Below are 23045 nucleotides of genomic sequence, written 5' to 3'. Positions count from 1 at the left end.
CACAAAGTTAAACATCACGATCATATAACAGGAGAGTTTGTAGCACCTCTATGTAATAACTGCAATTTAAAAGTTAAAGTACCAAAGTTTGTGCCAGTGATCATACATAACTTGACAGGATATGACTCTCACTTGTTTATAAAAGAGCTTGGATGTAATAAAGAAGAAATAGATCTAATACCCAATAACGAGGAAAGATACATATCATTCAGTAAAAAGGTTGGAACTATTAAATTGAAATTTGTAGATTCATTTAGATTTATGGCTTCTAGCTTAGACAAATTGTCATCGAACTTGAAACCTGAGCAAATGATACATACCCAACACTTTTATCCTAATCAAGAACAGTTTCAACTTGTAATAAGAAAAGGTGTTTACCCATATGATTATGTTAACAATTGGGATAAGTTTAGAGAAAGAAAATTACCACTAAAAGAAGCATTCTTCAACAAGCTTATGAACACACATATAAGCGATGAGGATTATAAGCATGCAAAGAAAGTATGGGAAACATTTGGCATTAAGAATCTCGGACAATACCATGATTTATATTTGAAAACAGATGTATTATTGTTAGCAGATGTGTTTGAGAACTTTAGAGAAACATGTCTTAAAGCTTATGATCTTGATCCAGCTTGGTATATGACAGCACCAGGTTTAGCTTGGGACGCAATGTTAAAGATGACAAATATAAAATTAGAATTATTGTGGGATTATGATATGGTATTAATGGTAGAGAAAGGTATAAGAGGTGGGATTAGTCAATGCTCAAAAAGATATGTGAAAGCAAACAATAAGTATATGGAAGATTACAATAAGAATAAAGAAGATTCTTACTTAATGTATCTAGATGCCAATAACTTGTATGGGTGGGCAATGAGTCAATATATGCCGTATAAGGGATTCAGATGGTTAAGTGAAGATGAGATAAGAGATATAGATTTCACAAATATTCCTGATGATTCTGATACTGGTTACATATTAGAAGTTGATCTTGAATATCCTAAAGAATTGCATGACTATCACAAAGACTACCCATTAGCACCTCAAAACATGTGTCCACCTGGTTCAAAACAATCAAAACTCTTAACAACCCTATATGACAAAGAAAAATATGTAATTCACTATCGAAACCTAAAACAATGTCTTTCACTTGGATTAAAACTTAACAAGATACACCGAGTAATAGAATTCGAACAATCAGATTGGTTAAAGAAATATATTGATTTAAACACGCAGATGAGAACTAGAGCAACAAATGACTTTGAAAAAGACTTCTATAAGCTCATGAACAATTCAGTTTTTGGAAAGACTATGGAAAATATTAGAAAGAGAGTTAATATCAAACTTGTAAGTGATGAGAAAAAATACGAGAAGCTTGTAGCAAAACCGAATTATAAGAGTACCACAGTTTTTACGGAAAATTTAGTAGCAGTTCACATGAACAAGGTTAAAGTGCAATTTAACAAACCGATTTATGTCGGTATGTCAATTCTAGATTTGTCAAAATATTTAATGTACGACTTCCATTATAATGTGATGAAGCCAAAATACCAAGACAAAATAGAAGTATGTTATACAGATACTGATAGCTATATATACCATATTCAAACAGAAGATGTGTACGAAGACATGAAAAATTACATTGATTACTTCGATACGAGTGATTACCCTAAAGATAACAAATATAAGATACCACAAATCAATAAGAAAATACTTGGTAAGATGAAGGATGAGATTAAAGGTACAATCATAGAAGAGTTTGTAGGTTTAAGAAGTAAGATGTACAGTATAAAAGCACCTCAAATAGATTTAACAGATAAAGACTTTAAAGGTAAGTTCGATAAAGAAAAGTGTTGTAAGAAGGCTAAAGGTGTTAAGAAGAGTGTTGTGTATAAAGAACTCACATTTGACGAATATAAGGACTGTTTGATTAGCCAAAAAGAATATTATAAGAAGATGAACTTGATTAGAAGTTATAAGCACGATTTGTACAGTATAGAAGTAAATAAGCTAGCTTTAAGTTGTGTGGATGATAAGAGATGTGTTTTAAAGAATGGGATAGATACTCTACCATGGGGTCATTATAAGTTAGAAGAAAAATGAAATATATATATATATACAATTCATTTATATAATAAATGCCTAAACAAAACATAATAAAATTAGACTACTTTCGATATTATTGCACAACATGTAAATCAATTGCAACGCAAACTAAAAAAGATTGTACAAGTGACTTCTGTAGCTTTGGAAGATGTAGTAGATGTGAAAATTATGGATATGATTATATTTGTAAATGCGTAGAATAAGTTAGTTGTAGTTTTAGTTTTAGTTAGATATAAGTTTTTATGATTTCAAATGTCATAAAAGCATATTCAATCTCACTTTAACATTGTAGTTAGGGGAATACTTTGCGCCGTCTAACTTTGTATAATTAGCTGGCTTCTTCTGCGCTGGTCAAAAATATTTGGAGGGAGGAAAATGCGCCAGAAGTAACCACCCCTAACTACTATTTCTGTTGCCCAGCCCCGCTTATAATGGAACCCTCGTTTCCCAGCTCCGCTTGTAATGGGGATTTTGTTTCAGAGCCCCATTTGTAATCGGGACCCTGTTTTCCAGCCATTACACTTAGCTACTTTAATAAGACTTCACAGCATAAGTGATACAGTATCTTGTATGCGGATAGAACTCTAGTGCTACCCTTTCTTGTACTATTTGGAATTCGACAAGAAATTGAGTCTGGTAACAGTGGATGCTTAAGAAGGCATGAAACGACAAGCTCGCGAAATAATAGTAAAATATAAAGGAATTACAGCCCTAAGCGGCAATAATCTTTACATCGCGAAATTATAGCTATTTTATTTCGCTGTACGTAAGTATGAAAAGTAGTTTGCAGAAGTATTTTCATAACTTTCAGAACTTGGCACTGATTTTCATAGTGATCTATAGAGTTGAGTTCATGTTGAGTTTAACGTTCCTTTCAGCAGCGAGGCTACATGAGACGGGACCTACTGATTAACGTGGAATCCGAACCACATGAGCTCCCACCGGGAATCGAACCCGGGTCTCCCACGCCAAAGGTGCGTACGCTAACCGCTTAGCCACGGAGGAGCTCTAAAGGCAGGGGGCAGATTCAGGGGGCGATCGCCCCCCAGAATTGAATATGTTTTTATTTTAAAAATAAAACCTATTGACTTCGAACGACTGCCCCCCTAAACATTCAGAATGGATCCGCCCCTGACTAAAGGAAAGAATAAGAGCACGAATCGTAGTGATTTCATCCATTCGTTCTAGGCATATGAGTCGTTCGTTTGTATATATTAACAGTATTTTATGTATTGTTACGTTCAGAACTGCCCGAATTTACCTTGTGTAAGTTAGTATGCAACAGGCTGAATCCATTAGGTTATCGGCACTAGTTACTACCAGTGGCGTATTTACGATTTTGTTTCGGGAGGGGCTTTGCTAACTTTCGGGGGGGGGGCTTTGCCTGGAAATGTGAACATTCTGCAAGATATTTCATTTACTTTACTATACTAATGGTTTCGGGGGGCTTAAGACTGAAAGCCACCCCCTTAAATACGCCACTGGTTACTACATAGCAAGGCAAGGTACCAACATCTTTTCACGTCGCAGTAAAAAGATGCTACCTACATTTATAGGTCTTATAATAATTTTAGTGCAACAGTTAGGTTTTTTAACGATGTTTTTATGATTTTCAGCCAGAGACGTATCTAGCCAGGGGCCGGAGAGGTCTACGATCCCAGTTTTTTGAGTGAAAAATAATTGAAGCCATTACTTACATATTTTTGAAAGTTTAAAGTAAACTCACGATATATCTATTATAATCTGGGTTTTAGTTGCCCCTTCTCCAGTTTTAACCTTCTAAGTTCGCCTCTGGTTCCAGCGAATTTGTGTCGTATTACACCTTGTGTAATCTTCGAGGGTTGCATTCCATTTTGAGTTACTCCAGTAACCTGACCTGGAAAAAGCTCACACGATTAGTTGAGCTTCAGGCAGTAATTACCAACCCTGGATGATATTTAGACTATTTACTTACATCGGATCCCTGGAAACGTTTCAAACTTTACCCAACTGAATAGAAACAACTTGAAATGAGAAATGATTCGGTCTCCACATTGTAGAAGCATGGCGTGCAGCGTTGATCATAGTTGGTTCAAAAAGATCGGCAAGGGACTTTATTGGTACCAAATTAAACTACCGCTAATTTTACAAATTTTACAGTTTTTCTGTAATGTATTCAAAACAGTAAGTTAAGTTAACGAAATATACACGAAAACGTATTTACTTAATAGATATGTATTAGGTCCATAAATTACCATATAGCATATATTCAAACAGAAAAGGCGAAATTTTGTCGCTGTAAAAGAATGCTAGAAATAAATTGGCCCCATTATCTTCAATAGCTTAGGGCCCCATCAAACCTAAATCCGGCACTGGTCACCTTCATTATTCTACTTCTGTTGCAGGGGTGTCATTTCAGACTTCGCTTGAGGGGGCAAGAACACCAACAACATAAGACTTTCACAGTTTGCACTAGTATATTAGTAGACAATCGATAAAGTATATGTATTCCTCAAAATCTTGCGGGGGGGCAATTGCCCCCTCCTGTCCCCCCTTAATGACACCCCTGTTCTGTTGGGGTGGGCGGATGGGTGGGCGAGGTCATCCATCGGGTGGGCGGTTGCCCACCCCCGCCCACCCTTAGCGCCGTCCCTGTATAGCAGAAGAAAATAGAATCGACCACAGAAAATAGAACGTCTTTCAATTCAGTTGCTAGTCGATTAGTCGCTTTCGATCAACAAGCGATTAAGTTGAAAGTGACGTCAATTCAACTGAATCGAACGCAAATCGACTAAGTGTAAACGCCCCATAGTGTAAACTCCCCATTAGCTCCATTAGCTTCACGCGTTTGTATAGAAAAAATGATGATCACCATGGTAAAAGAAAGGAAATGACGACATCACTATTCCAGTCTATTGTTTCCTGTATTTTATTCAATTTTGTTTTTGAATAACAAAACCTCCGTGTGAGGTATATATAAGATAATTTTGTATTTGTAGTATACACAACTTTAGTGCTGGTGCATCTACCTACTTGACCGATAATGGTCTAAAGACAAGATAAGATAAAGAAAAGAAAAAAAGACAACTGTTAGTTATATATTTCGTAAACCGAAGAGTATTTCTGAAAATGTCGTTGGAAACTATACCAAAAGATTTAAGAAATCTTCGAGCTTGTTTAAATTGTTCGTTAGTTAAGGTTTGTGTTGCGTATTATTTTAAAATTTGTGAATTTCTTCAAATCGAAAGTTTATTAAAAATTGGATATTCCTATGAAAATTTTGTCTGTGACTTTCTCAGCAACATTGGACTTTTCTTAAGTTTTTCGATCTTGTAAAGTCAGAAAAAATATTAAGTATAGGTTGAAGTTATCATTTCTTATACCTCAATCTATACTTAATATTGTTTCTGACTGTACTTACGAGAGTTCCAGGTTGATTATATTCCATCATCCATATTATGGTTGCAGGCTTTTGTATAGCCCGCTCCCCCCAGTTCTTTGTCACCGGAACTGGAGGAGTCACTACTACTACTACTGCTGCTACTACTACTACTACTACTGCTACTACTACTACTACTACTACTACTACTACTACTGCTTTACTACTACTACTACTACTACTTTACTACTACTACTACTACTACTACTACTTATATCGAGAACAGAACCCAACCAACACCTGCGGGGCTTCTAACCCGTTCCTACTACTAGTACTACTACTGCTATTGCTACTAACTACCACTACTACTACTACTACTGCTACTACTACTACTACTATCGCTACTACTACTACTAGTAGTACTTATACTAAAGCTTCCTTACCACAAGATTTACATCTTAAATCTTTATAACATGCGATTCCGATTCATTATGAACTAATATGAATCGTTAGAATCACTATGATTCGTTAAAAATCACTGGGGGGAGCGGGCTATACTCAATCCTGGTTGCAAATGTGTTAGAACTGTATACACTTAAAATGCCAAAATTAAGCTGGTGCCATAGATTTTGGGCTTCGCAGTAAAGTATGTTGATGGGCACAGCTAAAAATAACTGTTCGCAAGGTAAATTCGGTGTTATATTAATTTGAGCGGGCATCAGTTCGTAAAATTTACGAAAGATAGTACTTGATTACCTAGTCCGTAAAATTTACTATATGATTTCAGAATGAAATTTAGTTGGAGTATGTTTAGTACAAGGGGTCCAGAAGCACGTAAAAAACACAAAATTTACAGGAGAAATGAATGATGCAAGTACTTAGACGTAACATAACGTAACCAAATCTAACCTAACATAACATAAACTAACCTAAGCTAACCTGAACTAACCTAAACTTACCTAATATTATAGAAATAAGCGAAATTCTAACATGTTTTTGGAAAATTATGCGGGACCCCTACACTAATTTAACATAACCTAACCTAGCCTAACCTAAACTAAACTAACCTAAGCTAGCCTAAACTAACCTAACCTACTCTAAACTAACCGAATGTGAACAGAAATTACCAAAATTGTAACATTTTTTAGAGAAAAGAGCTGGACCCCTTCTGCTAAACATAAGCCATTTAGTTTTATAAGTCTCGTATTTACAAATACAAGGTTTTAATTTTTTATTTAATTGTCAAGATAAGCAAATATTGTATACCGCAAAATATATGTGGAACGTACCTCTCACTTGCCATAACGTGGGGCATTACTAAAATGCAAAGTTTGCTATTTAGCACATAGTACCCCATAAGGAAGACTTGATGAAGTGAAGTGCGGTGTACAAAGGGATTATAGAAGCGCCGTAGTGCTGTTCTACTTACAAAGTATTTATTTCTATGCTCTCGTGTATTCGATACCCACCGTCGCTGACGACCCTTTTTCCTATAGAGGCGCTATCCCGCACGACTCGATTGTGCTCTTGCCCTGACAGTTCGATAGTATTCGTTCTTTGGGCTAAGATTCTGCTGATCTGCGATCGGATCAATACAAAGCTGTTTTAATCGTTGTTTTACTATTTACTTATAAGTTTAATTACTTTAGTCACAGTTACTTTGATTTCACATACCTACTTCAGTTGTAATTGTATTTCGCAAGTATTTGTTAATTTCCTGTTTCTGTATCCTTCACTCAGTTTGCATTCGTATTTTAGGCTGTTACTAATCAAAATTAGCATCTTTCAAGTGTTCAGTGTTGTAAAGACTATCATATTTGACGTGCAGGTTTACTTTCAGCGCAACACGTGATATAATTCTTTCACTTATTTCCTTTCTATTGTCTCCTATAAGATTTGCGCTGCGCGACGAAAATATCTCATTTGCCATAGGTAAAATTCGAGGGGGCCAGGAGAAGTGATTTATTATAAAATACAATTCTTGTTCAGTTTGAGGATAACTACGGTTTCCAAAACCAAAGAAGTTTGCAAAAACACAAATCAACCTGTACTAGGTGGCCACTAAAAGCACGAATGCTATCTAACTGAAACAGTGCAGAGCATATATGATGGGCCTGTGCGTAAAAAAGAAGCAGGCGCGTCAGCGATGGTGGGTATTCGTGTAATCGAGGATAGGGAAAAGAAAGGGTTTGAGTTTCAGTATGACTTGTCATGATTTCATACTGGCAACGCTCCACTTCTAAACATAAAATACAGCGTCTGTGCACGGTACAGAGATACACTGCAGTGGTAAATAACATTAATAGTAATCCTTCATATACACTCACTCATTTTAAACATGCCAAAGTACTTGTAATGATTTTACATTTGTAAACCTAAAAACAGCTGTATTACATGTGTAAAATTCTGTCATCAGATATATGTTCCTTTTAAATATGTGTTTTCATACAAAGTATTCAATTTTATGTGCAAATCTTCCAAAATGTGATGCACCATATTTTGTGGCCATTTCACATAAAACTACAGTGCATAAAACATGTGGGGGGCGGTGACTAAGTGGTAGGACGTTCACCTCCGGTGCTTGGGGTCCCCGGTTCGATTCTAGCTCGCGCCGTGTGGACTTTGTGATGGACAAACACCCTGCTCGTGGGTTTTCTCGGGGTTCTCCCACTTTCTTCAACCTAGCCTTCCTTTAGCCTAGCCGGTTGCATAAAACACGAGCAGTTAAAAAAGCACAAACCAATTTGTGCTAGGTGGGTACGAATGCTATCTAACCGAGTCAGGGCAGGAGTGTAAGAGGAAAACCCTAGCTGTAGAGCAGGTGTGTGTCATGTGGAGCAGGCGCGTTAGCAATAGTGGGTATACGCATGTAACTAACTAACTCTATGGAACCCGGAGGTTCAGTGCCGCGTTCACAAAAGCTCTCCACTGACTTCTATCCTTAGCTAATTGCATCCAGTTTCTACTTTGTATTCCTGTCTCTGCGAGATCCATCTTAATATTGTCCTCCCATCTGCGCCTAGGTCTTCCTAATGGTCGTTTTCCTATGGGTCTACCAGTCAAGACTTTGAAAGCGTTTCAACTTTCTTCCATTCTAGCTACATGACCTGCCCACCTAAGCCTCCTAGACTTGACGACCCTAACAATGTTGGGTAAACCGTATAAACTATGTAGTTCCTCGTTATGAAGTTTCCGCCATTCCCCATTCTCGTTCCTCTTGGGTCCGAATATTCTTCTCAGGATCTGTTCTCAAATACTTTCAGTCTATGTTCTTCCCTCAGAGTAAGCGACCATGTTTCACAACCATACAGAACAACAGGCATGATTATCGTTTTATATATTTTAAGCTTCAAATTCCTCGACAGAATTCGCGACGACAAGAGATTTTGAACCGAATAGTAACACGAATTCCCTGCTTTTAGTCGACATTTAATTTCTTCGTGAATATGATTTTCGTCTGTTAATATTGATCCTAAATATTTGAAAGTATCCACTTTATCAAAAGCATTATTTAATATTTTAACGCCTCCACAATATGCCGTATTACCTGGGGTGCCAATGCGGCAACTTGCCAGTTTGTCAGTACTGGTGAAGTAAGGCTAAAAATCGTCGTCTGAGAATTTGGCGCTTGAGATTTTAAAGTAATATTGAGATATTTCCTCACATAATTGCTAGTTATTACTGTGTTGTCGAATATGTAAGTTTCGACACTTTAAAGCTAGAAAATAGAAGTCAGTTAAAGAGTTTAATATTGTGCCATACATCCATAATAAAAAGAAGTACATAGATTCTATGCTTTATTACGTAGTATTGATGCTGTAAAAAATCTAACTTCAAAAGCACCCAACACGATCTAAAAGTGAATGTTTTGACAAAACGTATATTGCTTTTTTCGGTATGTGCTGAAGAAGGCAGCCATTGTTCACCGAAACGTTTACTTTTAGATTATTATTATTTTTTTTTTAAATGAACATTGAATATGCATCCAATGAACTCGGGTAGCTTGTTCGATACTTGTGCATTTTTTTCGAAATCGTATTAACCTGCAGCTCGGTTTGCATGTAGGGAAGGAAGTTATTATTACATCAGTATAAGTTGACTACTTTTTTATTAGGCGTATATTGTCAATGTAGCAAACGATGTATATTTAGTTTTTAACTGTACTTCTCAAATGTAAAATTTAGTATTTATTTATTCTGTTGTAATTATGGTAACAGAAGTAATCTTAAAAATAAAAAAAATGTAAGATGATAGTGTTATTTTATATATATCATAGCCTCTGTGAGAAGAAACATATTTTCGAAGTGTAATAATTCACAGGAAATATTATCTCTGTACTTACTGCAATGTGGCAAAGAAGCAAAAGAAAAAAAAAACTTTTTTCATCATTCCAATAATTGCGAAGATAAACTTCTATGATATGTTTCGTCCGCTCAATATCTAATATATACTGGTATTTTTGTTTATTTTATTTTGCAAAGATATATTATTCGTTCCGTATTTACGTTTGTACAAGCAACCAAATATTATATTTTAAGACTTCGAATAATATAATTGTTTACAGAATTATTTAATCTGTTATTCTCGACGCTTATATCACTATAAGGATTTAAACTATATTTTATTATTACTTACTTCCAGACTTTCGAACAATTTGAATTTGATGGCTGTGATAATTGTGATGAGTTTCTGCGGATGAAGAACAATCGAGACAATGTGTATGACTGCACCAGTTCAAACTTCGATGGGTCAGTATCCATTTCAGTTAGATCTTGAATTATTGTGATGTTAAAATTAGATGCAGTTTGACTATATATAGCTGTTAACATTTGGCAGTATCTTTAAACTTATTAAAAATCAGTTGTATTACATGATTTGACACTAGTTAAATAATAATATTGATTGGGACAGTAAATTTCAAATGATAAATATATTAGGTGTATTTACTGATTAAAAACGTAAGCTTCACTAAAAACGTAAACCTATCTTTCTACCTGGAGGCTTTATGCATACCTTGTATATTTCAATCATTCAAGCGGCGCAGGAAAAACAGTTCGTGACAAAGATATCCAAGGAGATAGAAATTATACAATGAATATATAAAATCTCCAGGTACAAAGGCAGGTTTTCGGTTCTTATATATTGATTTATTTTTGGTAGAACACTAAAATCTGCTACAACATTTTCAGGGAAATGAACAATAATTACATCAGTAGTATTTTTGTATCTTGTAATAAGTATAGTTTTAGTGTATTATTTAAATAATACGGCATAAAATTGTAAACCTTGATTGATCCCTAACTAAATATGTTTAATATATATATATATATATATATATATATATATATATATATATATATATATATAATATTGTTATAAATTTCGTTCTTGAATGTTTGATTTTCTTGCAACTGTTGCTAATATTTGTTTATATGTCCTATATGATGAAATCTCTTTTACTGCAGATTGATCGCTGTGATGAGTCCGGAAGATAGCTGGGTGTGCAAATGGCAAAGAATAAGTAAGTAATAAAAGCTTTTGAATGTGTAAGAAGTGTCACATAAAGGGCACTTTAAGTATATTTAGTGTCTGTAATTACGTTTTCATTATTTTTCCCATCACTTCAGTAACACGGCCTAGAGCCATTTCATGTGAAATCCATCAAATTTTCAGGGGAAAAAAAAATCATCGTCTCAGAATTTGGTGAAACTTGGAGTACATGTAGGCCCCTATGAGAGATGATCATACACCAAATTTTAACTCAGTACCCCTTGTAGTTTCAGAATACAGGGTGTTAAAAATTGACAAATTTGATGTTTTGTAGAACCTTGTTAGCTTCAATTGGTCATATCTCCCGTAAATATTGAGCTATAGAGAAAAATGATATACCATATTGGAGAGGAATGAATAGGCTACAAGATATGTTAGGAACATTTATTTGAAAATCAAATATCATTTTCGGGAAATCCCGGGAAAATTTTGGATCAGTGCCGATTTGAAACTGCCGATTTGATTGCCTTGAAATTGGGTACCAAGGTAGCCCCATATGTCCGGTATAAGGGTGCCAAATATCATGGAGTCTACAATGATTTTCGTGTGACCATGTTGGGAGACACACCTGGGGTGCCAATGCGGCAACTTGCCAGTTTGTCAGTACTGGTGAAGTAAAATGTAACTGACCTAGCAGTAATGTTTTTCTGGTGTAATCTGTAATTCAGTGATCCTGTGGGGGTCTTTGGAACATTCCATTATCAATCATAGTGCATTGAATTGATCTAGATATGTGAACATTCTGGAAGGTTTTCGAATCATCTGGAACATTATAGGAAGTTCTAGAACCGTCTGGAACATTCTGGCAGGTTCTATAAAAGCAGAGGACATTGATGCTACATGCCAGTAAGCTCTTAACTCTAGACTGGACAACAAGTCTAGCTAAAAGTGTCTATATAGTGTTCAGGCATAGCTAGTGAGATCAGTGACTATACAGCACATTTCCGAGTGTCAGTAGTAGATAGTCCCGTGATTCAGGTGCAGCATTACCTGTAACTGTGTGCATTCAAAAGCTGCATTGCTGCTTAGGTAATTCCACTATGGCAGAATTGCCATTCCTCTACTGTGCCAATCCATTTGGCAATCATAGCAGTGAGGGTTGGACTTCGCCCGGTGCAAGCGTGGATGGCAGAACTAATCCACAACTCAAAGCTCAGAGTCTGAGCAAGGTATGCAACAAGTGCAGGAAAGAACTAAGTAGGCGCCGTTCCAGAGCAACTGACGTACAGGCAATTGATATCCAAGAATCGTCTGATGGGCAGTCTCTTAGTGCAAATCCTGATCAGCCTTTCACATCACCTGACGCAACAATTGACGTATTGAACCAGAGCTTATAGGTACTAGGTGCGCACCAATTCAGAAACAGAAACTAAAGAGATTGGCACCCCAGGTGTGTCTCTCGACATGGTCACACGAAAATCATTGTAGACTCAGGCGCATCCTTGACCCTAGTTGACATTTGGCACACTTATGACGAACATATGGGACTTCCTTGTTACCCAATTCAAGCAAATCAAATGGATAGTTTCTGAGATATCACTGATCCAAAATTTTCCCGGGATTTCCCGAAAATATTATTTGATTTTCAAATAAATGTTCCTGACATAACTTGTAATGTATTCTTTCCTCTTCAAAATGGTATATTATTTTTCTCTATAGGTCAATATTTACAGGAGATATGACCAATTGAAGTTAACAAGATTCTACAAAAAACATAAAATTTGTTCATTTTTTACCACCCTGTACTCTGAAACTACAGGGGATACATGGCTACAATTTGGTGCATGATCATCTCTCGTAGAGACTTACATGTACACGAAGTTTTATCGAAATCTGACACTTTGGGCTTGGTTGATTTCACATGGAATGACTCTCTATTGTATTTTGTATTCCCGCTTCAGAATTCTGCCAAGTTACTAAAATAAATTGCCATTGTTTTTCGTGCACTCATACTTCAAATACAAAGTCTGTATCTATTAGGTTGTCTAAAAAGTATTGAACCTTCTGCGTATGAGGTGGTGTTAGTATCCCAAACTTCAAAGTATGAGACGCAGTGAGTTAGGCTTAATATCATTTGACAGCTGACAGTTAAAACTAGCAGAAGTGCATAAAGTGGTGAAATTCTTAGGAACAAACGGAAGGTATTGCGCCGAGAAAAGAAGTAAACTTTCTGCAAGACTATACTACAATTTGGAAATTTTATCTATAAAGGTATATGCTGTGCAAGCCTATAAAGAAATTTGTGCTGTTTATAAGCAAGATACGTTATCAGGAGCAACAGTCAAAAGATGGTTCAGTCGCTTTCGTTCTGGAAATTTCAATGCCCTAAAGTTCCATACCAGACGACCAATCACCTTCAAGTCGAGAAAGTCCAGCATGTAAGCAATCATGACATCGCGAATGATCTAAACATTCGTCAGCAAACAAGGTTAAACCATTTGGAGAAAGGTGGATACCAAAAGAAGTTCGACGTTTAGGTGATGATCTGACTCAAGAACTTTTACTTGATCCGTCTGTAAATCTACTGAAATGTAACGAACCATTTCTGAAGCGTCTGATCGTGAGTGGTGACCTACGAGAAGAATGTGCGAATTGTAGTGAAACTGAAGAGAGAAGCTCCACAGTCTGTGGTATACCTCTAACTGACACTCAGGAAGGTTAAGCTTTGCGTTTGGTGAAATTGTAGGAGCATTGTGCATCACGAGCTGCTGCCGACGGCCAGAACGATAGACCCCGATCTGTACTGTTGATAATAAACGCGAGTGCACCTTGCAATTCAAAAGAAACGGCCGGAACTGGTCAAGAGAAAAGGTATCGTATACCACGCTGACAACGCCAGACTGTGCACATCTTCAGCGACCAGTCAGAAACTGAGAGAACTTGGCTTTGAGGTTTAATATATGCTCCGACCGTATAAACCAGACCTGGCACTGTCAGATAATCGTTCGTTTCGGTCTCTGTAGAACACTTTGAATGGCGTGGTGTAATGTCAGAAGAGTCATGTGAAAACCAAGTGTCACAAATTTTTAGAGCAGAAACCACAGACGTTCTGTAAGGATGGGATTGTGATGTTTGCCAGAAAAATAGCAGGTCATCGAATAAAATGGTTCGTATGTGGCTTCACAATCTTATCTTCAAATAACACTAATATATTGTTAACTTTGACTTCCAAACGCTCAATACTTTTTAAACAATCTGATATTTAAAATAATGTAACAAATTGTAGCGATCATATAGGTGGGAGTACATTAAGTAGAAAAATTTTTCAAGTCGAAAAATAAATTGTTCTTAATAATGTCGTGTATGTTATTAAGTAAATAAAATGGATAAGATAGAGGTTTTAAGTACAGAATTTTTCCGTGACCATGATAATAAATTAAATGGGCAATAGCTCAAATCAAGCGAAAGAACTCAACATATGTCGAATTTCGCTTATTTAAGGGCTAGATCAATGAAATTGTGAATTTTGCTGCTGAAAATCTCTAACAGTCATGCCGCGCTGAGGCGTTTAATCAAATCTTAGACTTGTACCATACACTTACCTTGCCTGAAATAAGATACATTTTAGATTCATTCAAAGGCTGTGAAAGAGATTTCCTCAAAAACTGTAAATGATTGTTGAGAATTTTTGTAATGTTAAAGGAGTTAAAATGAGCATATATGGGTCTAGTAGCTATGAAGTAGTAGTAATACTTTGTGACCAGTCGATATTTCAAAAATATTAAGATGGCAAGGGGTTTATGTAAAACTGAATAGCGGAGTAGCTTCAAGAACAGTAGCCTATGAGTTCCAAAATAGCTTTATATTAAGCTGCTGGAAATTAAGGATTCTCCAGTCGCCCTCCTCCTTGGTCTATTAACTAGCGCTTATGCCGTTCATAAATGATTCCCGGTGGGAAAGCATCGAGCGCACTATAGTGGTTTAGATCCCTCTTTAAACTGTAAGTCTTGTCCTATATAATCTCGCTACTGACAAAGAACGACGTAAAATATAACCATTATTCAGTCAAATGATGATAGTTTAGTGTTTTACCCCTTTAAGGTGAAAACTTTGTAACCAAAGAAGAGCAGGGGGTCTTGGTGGCCCAATGTTAGAGTGCTTATTTTTGGTGTATGAAATCTTTAATCCTAGGTTGTGCCGTGGTAGTATTCTGAACTAATAACTTATAAGAGATTTCCTTGCAGTTCTGTCGTTCACCAGCGTCTAAAGAACATAACGTGGAACTGTAAACTTCAGTATTTATAATTTCTTATTGATCGTGTGGAACACATTATAATAATAATTAAAACTATTCCGAATAATGTTCCTTTCATGTGCTTTACCCTATATTTCAAGTGCTTTCGGCGAGCACTTTTCGTCGGAGCTTAAGCTTAAGACTTCCTTCTATGCAGGTCATCACAGATTTTATAACAGCAATGATTGTGTGTGTGTGTGTGTGTGTGTACAATATTTTTTTCAATATAGTATAGTTTTGTTAGTGCACTTAAATCAAACCTGTTTCTTTTTTCGAACCTTATTTTGTAGTCTTGTACATTTTATATAATTATGTCTTGCAACACGATAGTCCAGTCAACGAAGGAAAAATCGAAAAAATGAATTTTGAAATTTGGTACAGTTGTGGGGGGGGGGGGGGAAGCAGTGCCTTAAACTTGAAATTTGGTAAAGTTGTGGGGGGCAGTGCCTTAAACGACATACTAAAAGTCTCCGAGAGCGGGGCCGGTGGGCGTTGGAGAGGGTTTAAAGGTAGTTTTTTGTTTGTTTGTTTGTTAAGTTCTTAAATATGTCAAAAACTACGGGGTTTAGCAAAAAACATTTCAAGTACAAAATTAAACTACATTAAATTTCCTACGAAAGTAATCGTATACATTTTTTTCGCAGAATCAATACTTTAGAAGGTAAAGGGGTAAAAGAAAAATCCATATTAAAAAAAAAATCGTATTTTAACTAAAAGTGCATATGTAATCTTCAGAAAATACCTACAGGCGCTAGCTGCTTTTGTACGAGTCGCTTGCACGCAGCAGTTCACATCTTGCTTAGTTTTTTTTTTAGCACTCCGAGCGTGTGCAGACGTAGCCTGTGTGTGTGGTATTTGTATGTTATACTGCCATTAGCAGCTACGCAGGGACTACATTTTCTGAGAGATGTTTAGTATGTGATGATGATAATGATGATTTGAAATTAGCTGATCAACTTGAAATTAGCTTCAGCATCGTCTTCCACCTTCTGCACTTTCCAGCCATGGTACACTGTGTAGCTGCTAATAATGTCAGTATAACGCACAAGCACTACACACACACACACTACGTCTGCGCACATTCGAAGCGTTAGAACTAAGGAAGATGTAGAATGCGACGCGCAAGCGACTCGTACAAAAATTGCCCACGTCAGCACCCCGCGCAGTTAGTTTGTTACATTATACATGGTATAATGTAACATGGCCCGGAAGTTTTGAACAACCAGTATATATGTAGGAATTTTATATTTATTGAACTTTTGGAAATATAATTATTTGTTTGCCCAATTTTCATGTAGATCGCAAATTTTGCGTAAAGTTTATTGAAATAATGATTTTAAGTGTATTTATATGAAAATATATGGTTATATATATATCTATATTGGATAATATTTATATATTTAGCCAAAATCTAGTGTTATTGTAGAAAAATAATGTCATATCCGGTCGTTTTGAATCCTTTCCAGTGTATTTTCATGGATATTTTTGTCTTAGGGGATCATCAAAAGAAATCAAAATTTTTATTTCATAAATCATCTTTAAAATTTCACATTTGTAAAGTCAGCCATAATAGCGTCATGATGCATCTCTTTGTTTAATCTAAATTGTCTGTGATTGGAGCATCTCCAATCTCTGCTGTCGTGAAGAGTTTCGGTCCTTTTGATCTTAGATCATCCTATAGTTACGTCACTATAATCCTCCAATTAGAGATCTTCTTCCCATTATCATTGTCTTTTACCAGAAGCAGTGTTAAGATGTGGATGTAAAATTATCCTCGTCGATATAAAACGTGGAAAATAGAAAATTTAAAAGTGACAACACAAAAATAAGTTTAGGCTTTTCTTATCTTTGAACAGTATAGGAATCCAGTGAGTAGTTGTTGTGCTCAATGGACGATGGAGTTTCTACAGTGAGAGCAAACTTTCACGTCAGAGCGTGAGTGGTTGACGTAAGCCATTTTGTCAAATCCTAGCTGTCTGGCCTAAGAGCAGTGGCCAGAAAATTTAATTTTTAGAAGACACCAGCAAGCTACTCAAAGGAGTAGCGGTGTAGTATATTTTCTTTAAGAAGTCCTGCAATGACTGACATGGTAGGAAATAAGTGAAAACCTATTTATTTTTTTTTCCTGGAAGATTTCAACAAGTAAGTGACGTAGATGTAATCCTAATTCCTGTTTCGGAAGCACTCAACCTGCCAAAATTTCATCATTCTGGATTGAAATATGTGTTTCAATTAGTGTTGTGATGTGTAATATGATGTTTTAAATTCCGCGTCGTTTTCCCTAAGTTATTTCATATATAGTTTCTTGATGTGACTAGCACTGCTCGCTCAATGGGGGGGTTTCTTTCCTTAAGTTTCAGTGTCTTGACGATTGTCATAACCGACCATGAAATGTGTGTACCTTCTGGGTACGTACATTTTCCCCAAAAATTATATATGTTAGATGTGTAAACCTCAAAATTTCACGTACTGCTCGTTATTACAATACAAATCGATTCTCTGTTTTTCTAGGCTCAGATTTACTTCAGATTGGATATAATGAGACAAATGTTTACACAAATTTTCGGCTCACATTAATGAAAAGGGTGCTATATACGCTATTGGTAATGGGAGATGTTTGTCAATGGTGAAATATTCGTTTTGTATTCTGAATTCCCATCGTGAGAAAACAAAAGTTCAGATTTTGAGAACATATTTAGTAAATTTTGGCGATTTAATTAGAAAATATAAAATTTAACGGGATGCGTTTCAATACGTCCTTAACAAAGGCTGTGTAGGCTATATACTAAATTTGTAATGTTCATGGAAGTGATTTTAATATGTGTTAGGTTAAGTTAGGTTAGATAGTTAGGTTTAGGGATTTTAGGTTAAGTATATTTTTATTGAATATTGTCTTGTGTGCATATATTTCTCCGTGTCGTTGTGATTTGTTGTGAAAAAGGAAAAATGTGGATAGGCCTAAGCTTGTATAAAGAGGTCACCTAATGGGTATAAATCCTCTATGCTGGCCCCACTTGGAGAGCACAACTACGACAGAGAATAGTACAAGAGTTCAAAAAATTTGTTTATAGCACACAGAAGCGAATTGTGATGTATGTAGTATAGGGTATTTATTGTGAGATTCAATTTATCTTCATTGTGAAACATTTGTAGATGTCATAAAATATACAGAGTTGTCTAACATTCAATAGAAATTAAGTGTGTGTAAAGTATAATTCACGAGATGGGAAGAAAGTAGAATGTTAATTTATTCAATTTTGTACGCAAACCTTCTCATTCAGATGTGTTAAAAATTTCATTCCCAATTACCGAACATTGCATTTTTTTTTTTTTTTATTATTATTATTTTCTTGTGTTAGTTAATCTTCTTGTCACGCAGAAATTTAGTACAAACAAAATGTACGAGCCGAAACAAAATCTTTTCTTTTCAAGTGCAAAGCTCATTATTTAGTATTAAGTGGTAAATAAAACTCAGTTGTGTATTGTTAGTATGTAGTATACAGAATTTTGAAAGCAGTAGGTAAACAGTGTATAACAATCAAAAGTCTTATCGCTTGAAAGCATACGAATTGATTTCACTTAGTGTGACCGAGGTTGAAATAACAGACCTGACACAAATTCACTTTGTTAGAACCAACAAAATTCAGTTTAGACATTTAGTGTACAAAATTCAATTCCGTTGCGCTATTCAGAATTTAGTTCGATTTTTTTTTCTTTTATCTGGGTTAGTAAATAACAACATTTAAGATCTCCGAAGCACTCATTGTCAGTTCACTCTTGGGTCGATGTCTTGTATCGGTGGTTTGATGGTACGCAACCTATCTCGCGATGGGATGCGACTGGTGAGCTGCAGATCTGGACACCGGGCTATGAGTGGAAATGAAGGAGGCTTGGAAATCTTTACATTTTTTTTTTTTTTTTGATCAAATTTGAGTTCGATTTTCCGGAGATGATTGGTTTGGTGGATGGGTCAGTGAGTGTTGACAGCTTGCCCAACCTGGGCCCGGTGGGTTCGCGGTCACCAATCAGTGACACATTCACGCAACCATAGTCTTAAGGTCTTAAGGAAAGTGAACATCATACAGGAAAACACATCATTATTTTCATTATTATATTTTATTATTTATTTGTACATATTTATGACGGTGCAGGATTGTAATACGTACACCAAATGGTGGAGCATTACAAAGTGTAATACTTTTTACATTTTTAAAATTTTATTATTTATTTATTTATTTTTTAAATGTTTGAGCACAAAAATGTGTATTGGCTTTGGATCTTGTATAATTTTTTTTCGGAAAATACCTAATAATTTTTAGTTACATTAAGATTTTTTTTTTTTTAAATACAGTATGTACTTTTTATACCCCTCTGTTTTCTAAACTATTGATCATAAGATTGATCTGGTATATCTTTGGTCTCTTGTGTTGGAAAAGCCCAGAAATTGGAAGGTGCGAGGTCTGGGGTGTGCGGAGAATGGTCTAGAGACTGCCTACCAATTTTCTCTAGTACTTTCAAAACCTGCCATGCCAACTGTGATCTAAAGTTATCTTCTTTCAACATTATTTCTGCTTTCACAATGTTGTTCATCGGTCATTGATGTTGATTGACGCCCACTTCTTATATTATGCTGCACATTGTGTTTGCATTCCTTAAAATGCATCCACCACTTGAATACGGTCAATCTGCCAATTGTTTCTTCATCTTTTGCTTGTTTGATCATCTCAGCGTTTACTGATAACGATCCTTTGTCTGGTAATTAACGGTATATCATTCTTATCCGCCATTGTAATACATATTGCAGTTAGACTTTTATAACGAGCAGGCTATAAATGCGCGTTAAAGTTATCAATATCAACAAAGCACACCACTGGTTATCTTTACGTGCAACAAGCATAGGCTCTCAGAGGATCGGCGCAGTCCATGAACCTTCGGAATACCCCTTATAATTAAAGGATTACTATGTGGGCAAATTCTCGTGTTGTTTAATACCTCATATGATTAACTTATCATTTACAAGATGTAACATCAGATTTTAAGGTGGTGACCATGACCGTGAAATACCGTAAAATATAGACTCCGTATTCTGACTTGCACAGCGAAGCTGGATCTACCGTAACCTTCTCCGTTTTGGAGGGGGGAAAAAATTGTTCTTAGGGAAAACAATATTATATGCTCGAAAATTATATTTTTCGCTAAACGCTTCTTCGTCTAGGAAGGAAAAAAGTTAGAGAAAGCTAGTTATCAAATATTCAGGTGGACACTTCACAGTTGTTTTTCTGTTTATTTTATTTCCTCTCTCTATGTGATGAAGCACTTAGCGAAAACGCTATTGTACGCGAGAGTGGCGTGGTTCTGTAATTCAGGTCATATGAGGGGAAATGCCCTATATTGCTCTTGCATGATGGTTTATGCACCAATCAAACACACTGGTTCAAGAAGCCATAGACGCGGTTCGCTTCCCACGTTAATAATATGTCCCTTCCTGTATAATTTCGGTGTTATTTGTATCTCAAAAGCAGGCACTTACCTTATATTCATAAATGATTACTTGTGGTTTGTATCATTTCGGCTCCTCGGAGACTCCTTGAGTAGCATTGTTCTGTTTTATTTCTGATAAGCAGTTTATTTTCTGTTTCTGCCTCGGGATTCCGTTGTTCCAATTTATACAGTAAAGTAATTGTAGAGCTCGTTAATACAATAAATCCCCATGTGATTAATGAATTCGTTAGTTCCATTTTGGTTACATCTTTATTTTTTCGTCATCATACTTATTTCTTTAAAACCTAATTAATTCTTAAAATCACGAAAATTTACTACTACTAATATTAATAGTTTTCCATGTTTTGTAGTAAATTTTCCCCCCTCTTTTCCAGATCGATTCTGCAAAGGAGTATATGCAATATCAGTGTCAGGTCGTCTTCCACCAAGTATCATTCGAGAGATGAAGAGCAGAGGAATTGCATACCGTCCAAGAGATACTAGTCAACGATAGTAAAATAAAAGAAAGTTTCTGGTAAATTTTGTGAACTAATAATATATATATGTTGTATATATTATGGACACGACAAATATGTGTTCGTGATTTGTGGACACGACAAATAGATATGAGAAATCTCATGTGTTCTATTGAAAAGTTTTCGGATATATATATATATATATATATATATATATATATATATATATATATATATATATATATATATATATATATTCTGTATTAATGTAATTTACATATTTCAGGTGTAAGATTGTTCGTATCTATGAATAAATAAAACATATTGTGAAGTGTACTTTTACTTATTTATTATTATTATTTTATAGTGTTAAGACGCATTTATGCTGTATTCCAATGTTGAGAATATTCGTAACAATGTAAAAGAAGAGCTGTTGCTGAGGCTCAAAATTTGTCGAGTATTCAGGGTGTCTATCGGTCATGAAAGTCAAGAAAAAGTCACGAAATTTAGGTTTTGGGGCACGATTTATATATATATATAATATCTGTACAAATATAAGTACAGGTTGGAAAATTTTGTTCTATAAAACGTTAAAATTCACCAGCAAAAATGTCTATGGTCGGCTTTAGACGCTACCAAATAAATAAATAAATAATAATAATAATAATAATAAAGATTTAAAAAAAAAAAAAGGACTTCTGTCGCATACATGAAAATTTGGCCTAATTCGCACCCAAATTTGCTCTTGAGAATGGTACGAAATTTTATGGTTTGCAGGGCTCACAGCTGTCCTTTTTTTCTTCCTATTTTTGGAAATTTGTGTATATTTGTCCTATACGAGGGCTGCTATATATATTTCTGGCCTAATAATGAAAATACGAATATTTATCAACGAAAATGGTTTTATTGTTTTTCAAAATATTCTCCATCAAGATTTATACACTTTTGCATGCGCTCAAACCAATTTTCGAAGCACTTTTTCCACTCCGATTGAGACACCTCCAAAACATGGTTTTTGAATGCTTCAACAGCATTTTCTGGCGACGAAAATCGTTGACCACGCATTTTTTTCTTGATGTGTGGGAATAAAAAGAAGTCATTGGGTGCCAAGTCAGGGCTGTACGGCGGATGACCCATCACTTCGACGTTTTGGCCGGTCAAAAATGCGCTGGTTTGAGCCGATGTGTGAGAGCTCGCATTGTCATGGTGCACAATGATTCGTCTTCTCTTGTTCATTTTTCGAATTTCTCCGAAGACTTCAGGCAAACAAATGGTGGTGTACCACTCAGAATTGACCGTCCTACGTTGCTCAAGCGGAACAGTCGCCACATGACCAGTTATGCCGAAGAAACAGGCGACCATTTGCTTCGAAGTGCTTCTTCCACGAACAACTTTCGTTGGATTTGGCTCGTCTTGGAAGACCCACACGGTCGATTGCTGTTTTGTTTCGGGCTCATACGCATAGATCCATGATTCGTCACCTGTGACGATCTTATAAACGTCTTTTGAAGCACCGCGATCGTATTTTTTCAGCATTTCTTTACACCAATCCACACGAGCTTTCTTTTGAGCGATTGTCAAATTGTGCGGGATCCAACGAGAACAAACCTTTTTTACGGCCAGGTGTTCATGCAATATCGAATGTATGCTGGTGGAAGAAATGCCTAGGCATGCCTCTATCTCACGGTAAGTCACATGACGGTCTTGCATTATCAGTTCACGTACGGCATCGATGTTTTCTGGCACAACGGCTGTTTTTGGACGACCTTCACGGAATTCGTCTTTGAGCGAGCGTCGGCCACGATTGAATTCGTTGTACCAGTTTTTCACAGTGCTA

At 35.9% G+C, this 23045-nt stretch overlaps 1 protein-coding gene across 1 annotated transcript; it reads left to right on the top strand.

Moving 5' to 3' along the window:
- Nucleotides 1-5128: 5128 nt before the first annotated feature.
- Nucleotides 5129-21439, top strand: spt4 (Transcription elongation factor subunit spt4). Its single transcript, XM_081771230.1, has 4 exons — nucleotides 5129-5286; nucleotides 10109-10215; nucleotides 10933-10988; nucleotides 21128-21439. The coding sequence occupies exons 1-4, from the start codon at nucleotides 5218-5220 to the stop codon at nucleotides 21244-21246; spliced, it is 351 nt and encodes a 116-aa protein (XP_081627356.1). The 5' UTR covers nucleotides 5129-5217; the 3' UTR covers nucleotides 21247-21439.
- The last annotated feature ends 1606 nt before the right edge of the window (nucleotides 21440-23045 follow it).

This window comes from Thermobia domestica, chromosome 9 (assembly GCF_964235325.1).
Source record: "Thermobia domestica chromosome 9, izTheDome1.hap1.1, whole genome shotgun sequence".
In the NCBI taxonomy this organism is placed as follows: Eukaryota; Metazoa; Arthropoda; class Insecta; order Zygentoma; family Lepismatidae; genus Thermobia; species Thermobia domestica.
The sequence above is the reverse complement of the archived record's forward strand: the minus strand, read 5'-3'. Positions and strand labels throughout refer to the sequence as shown.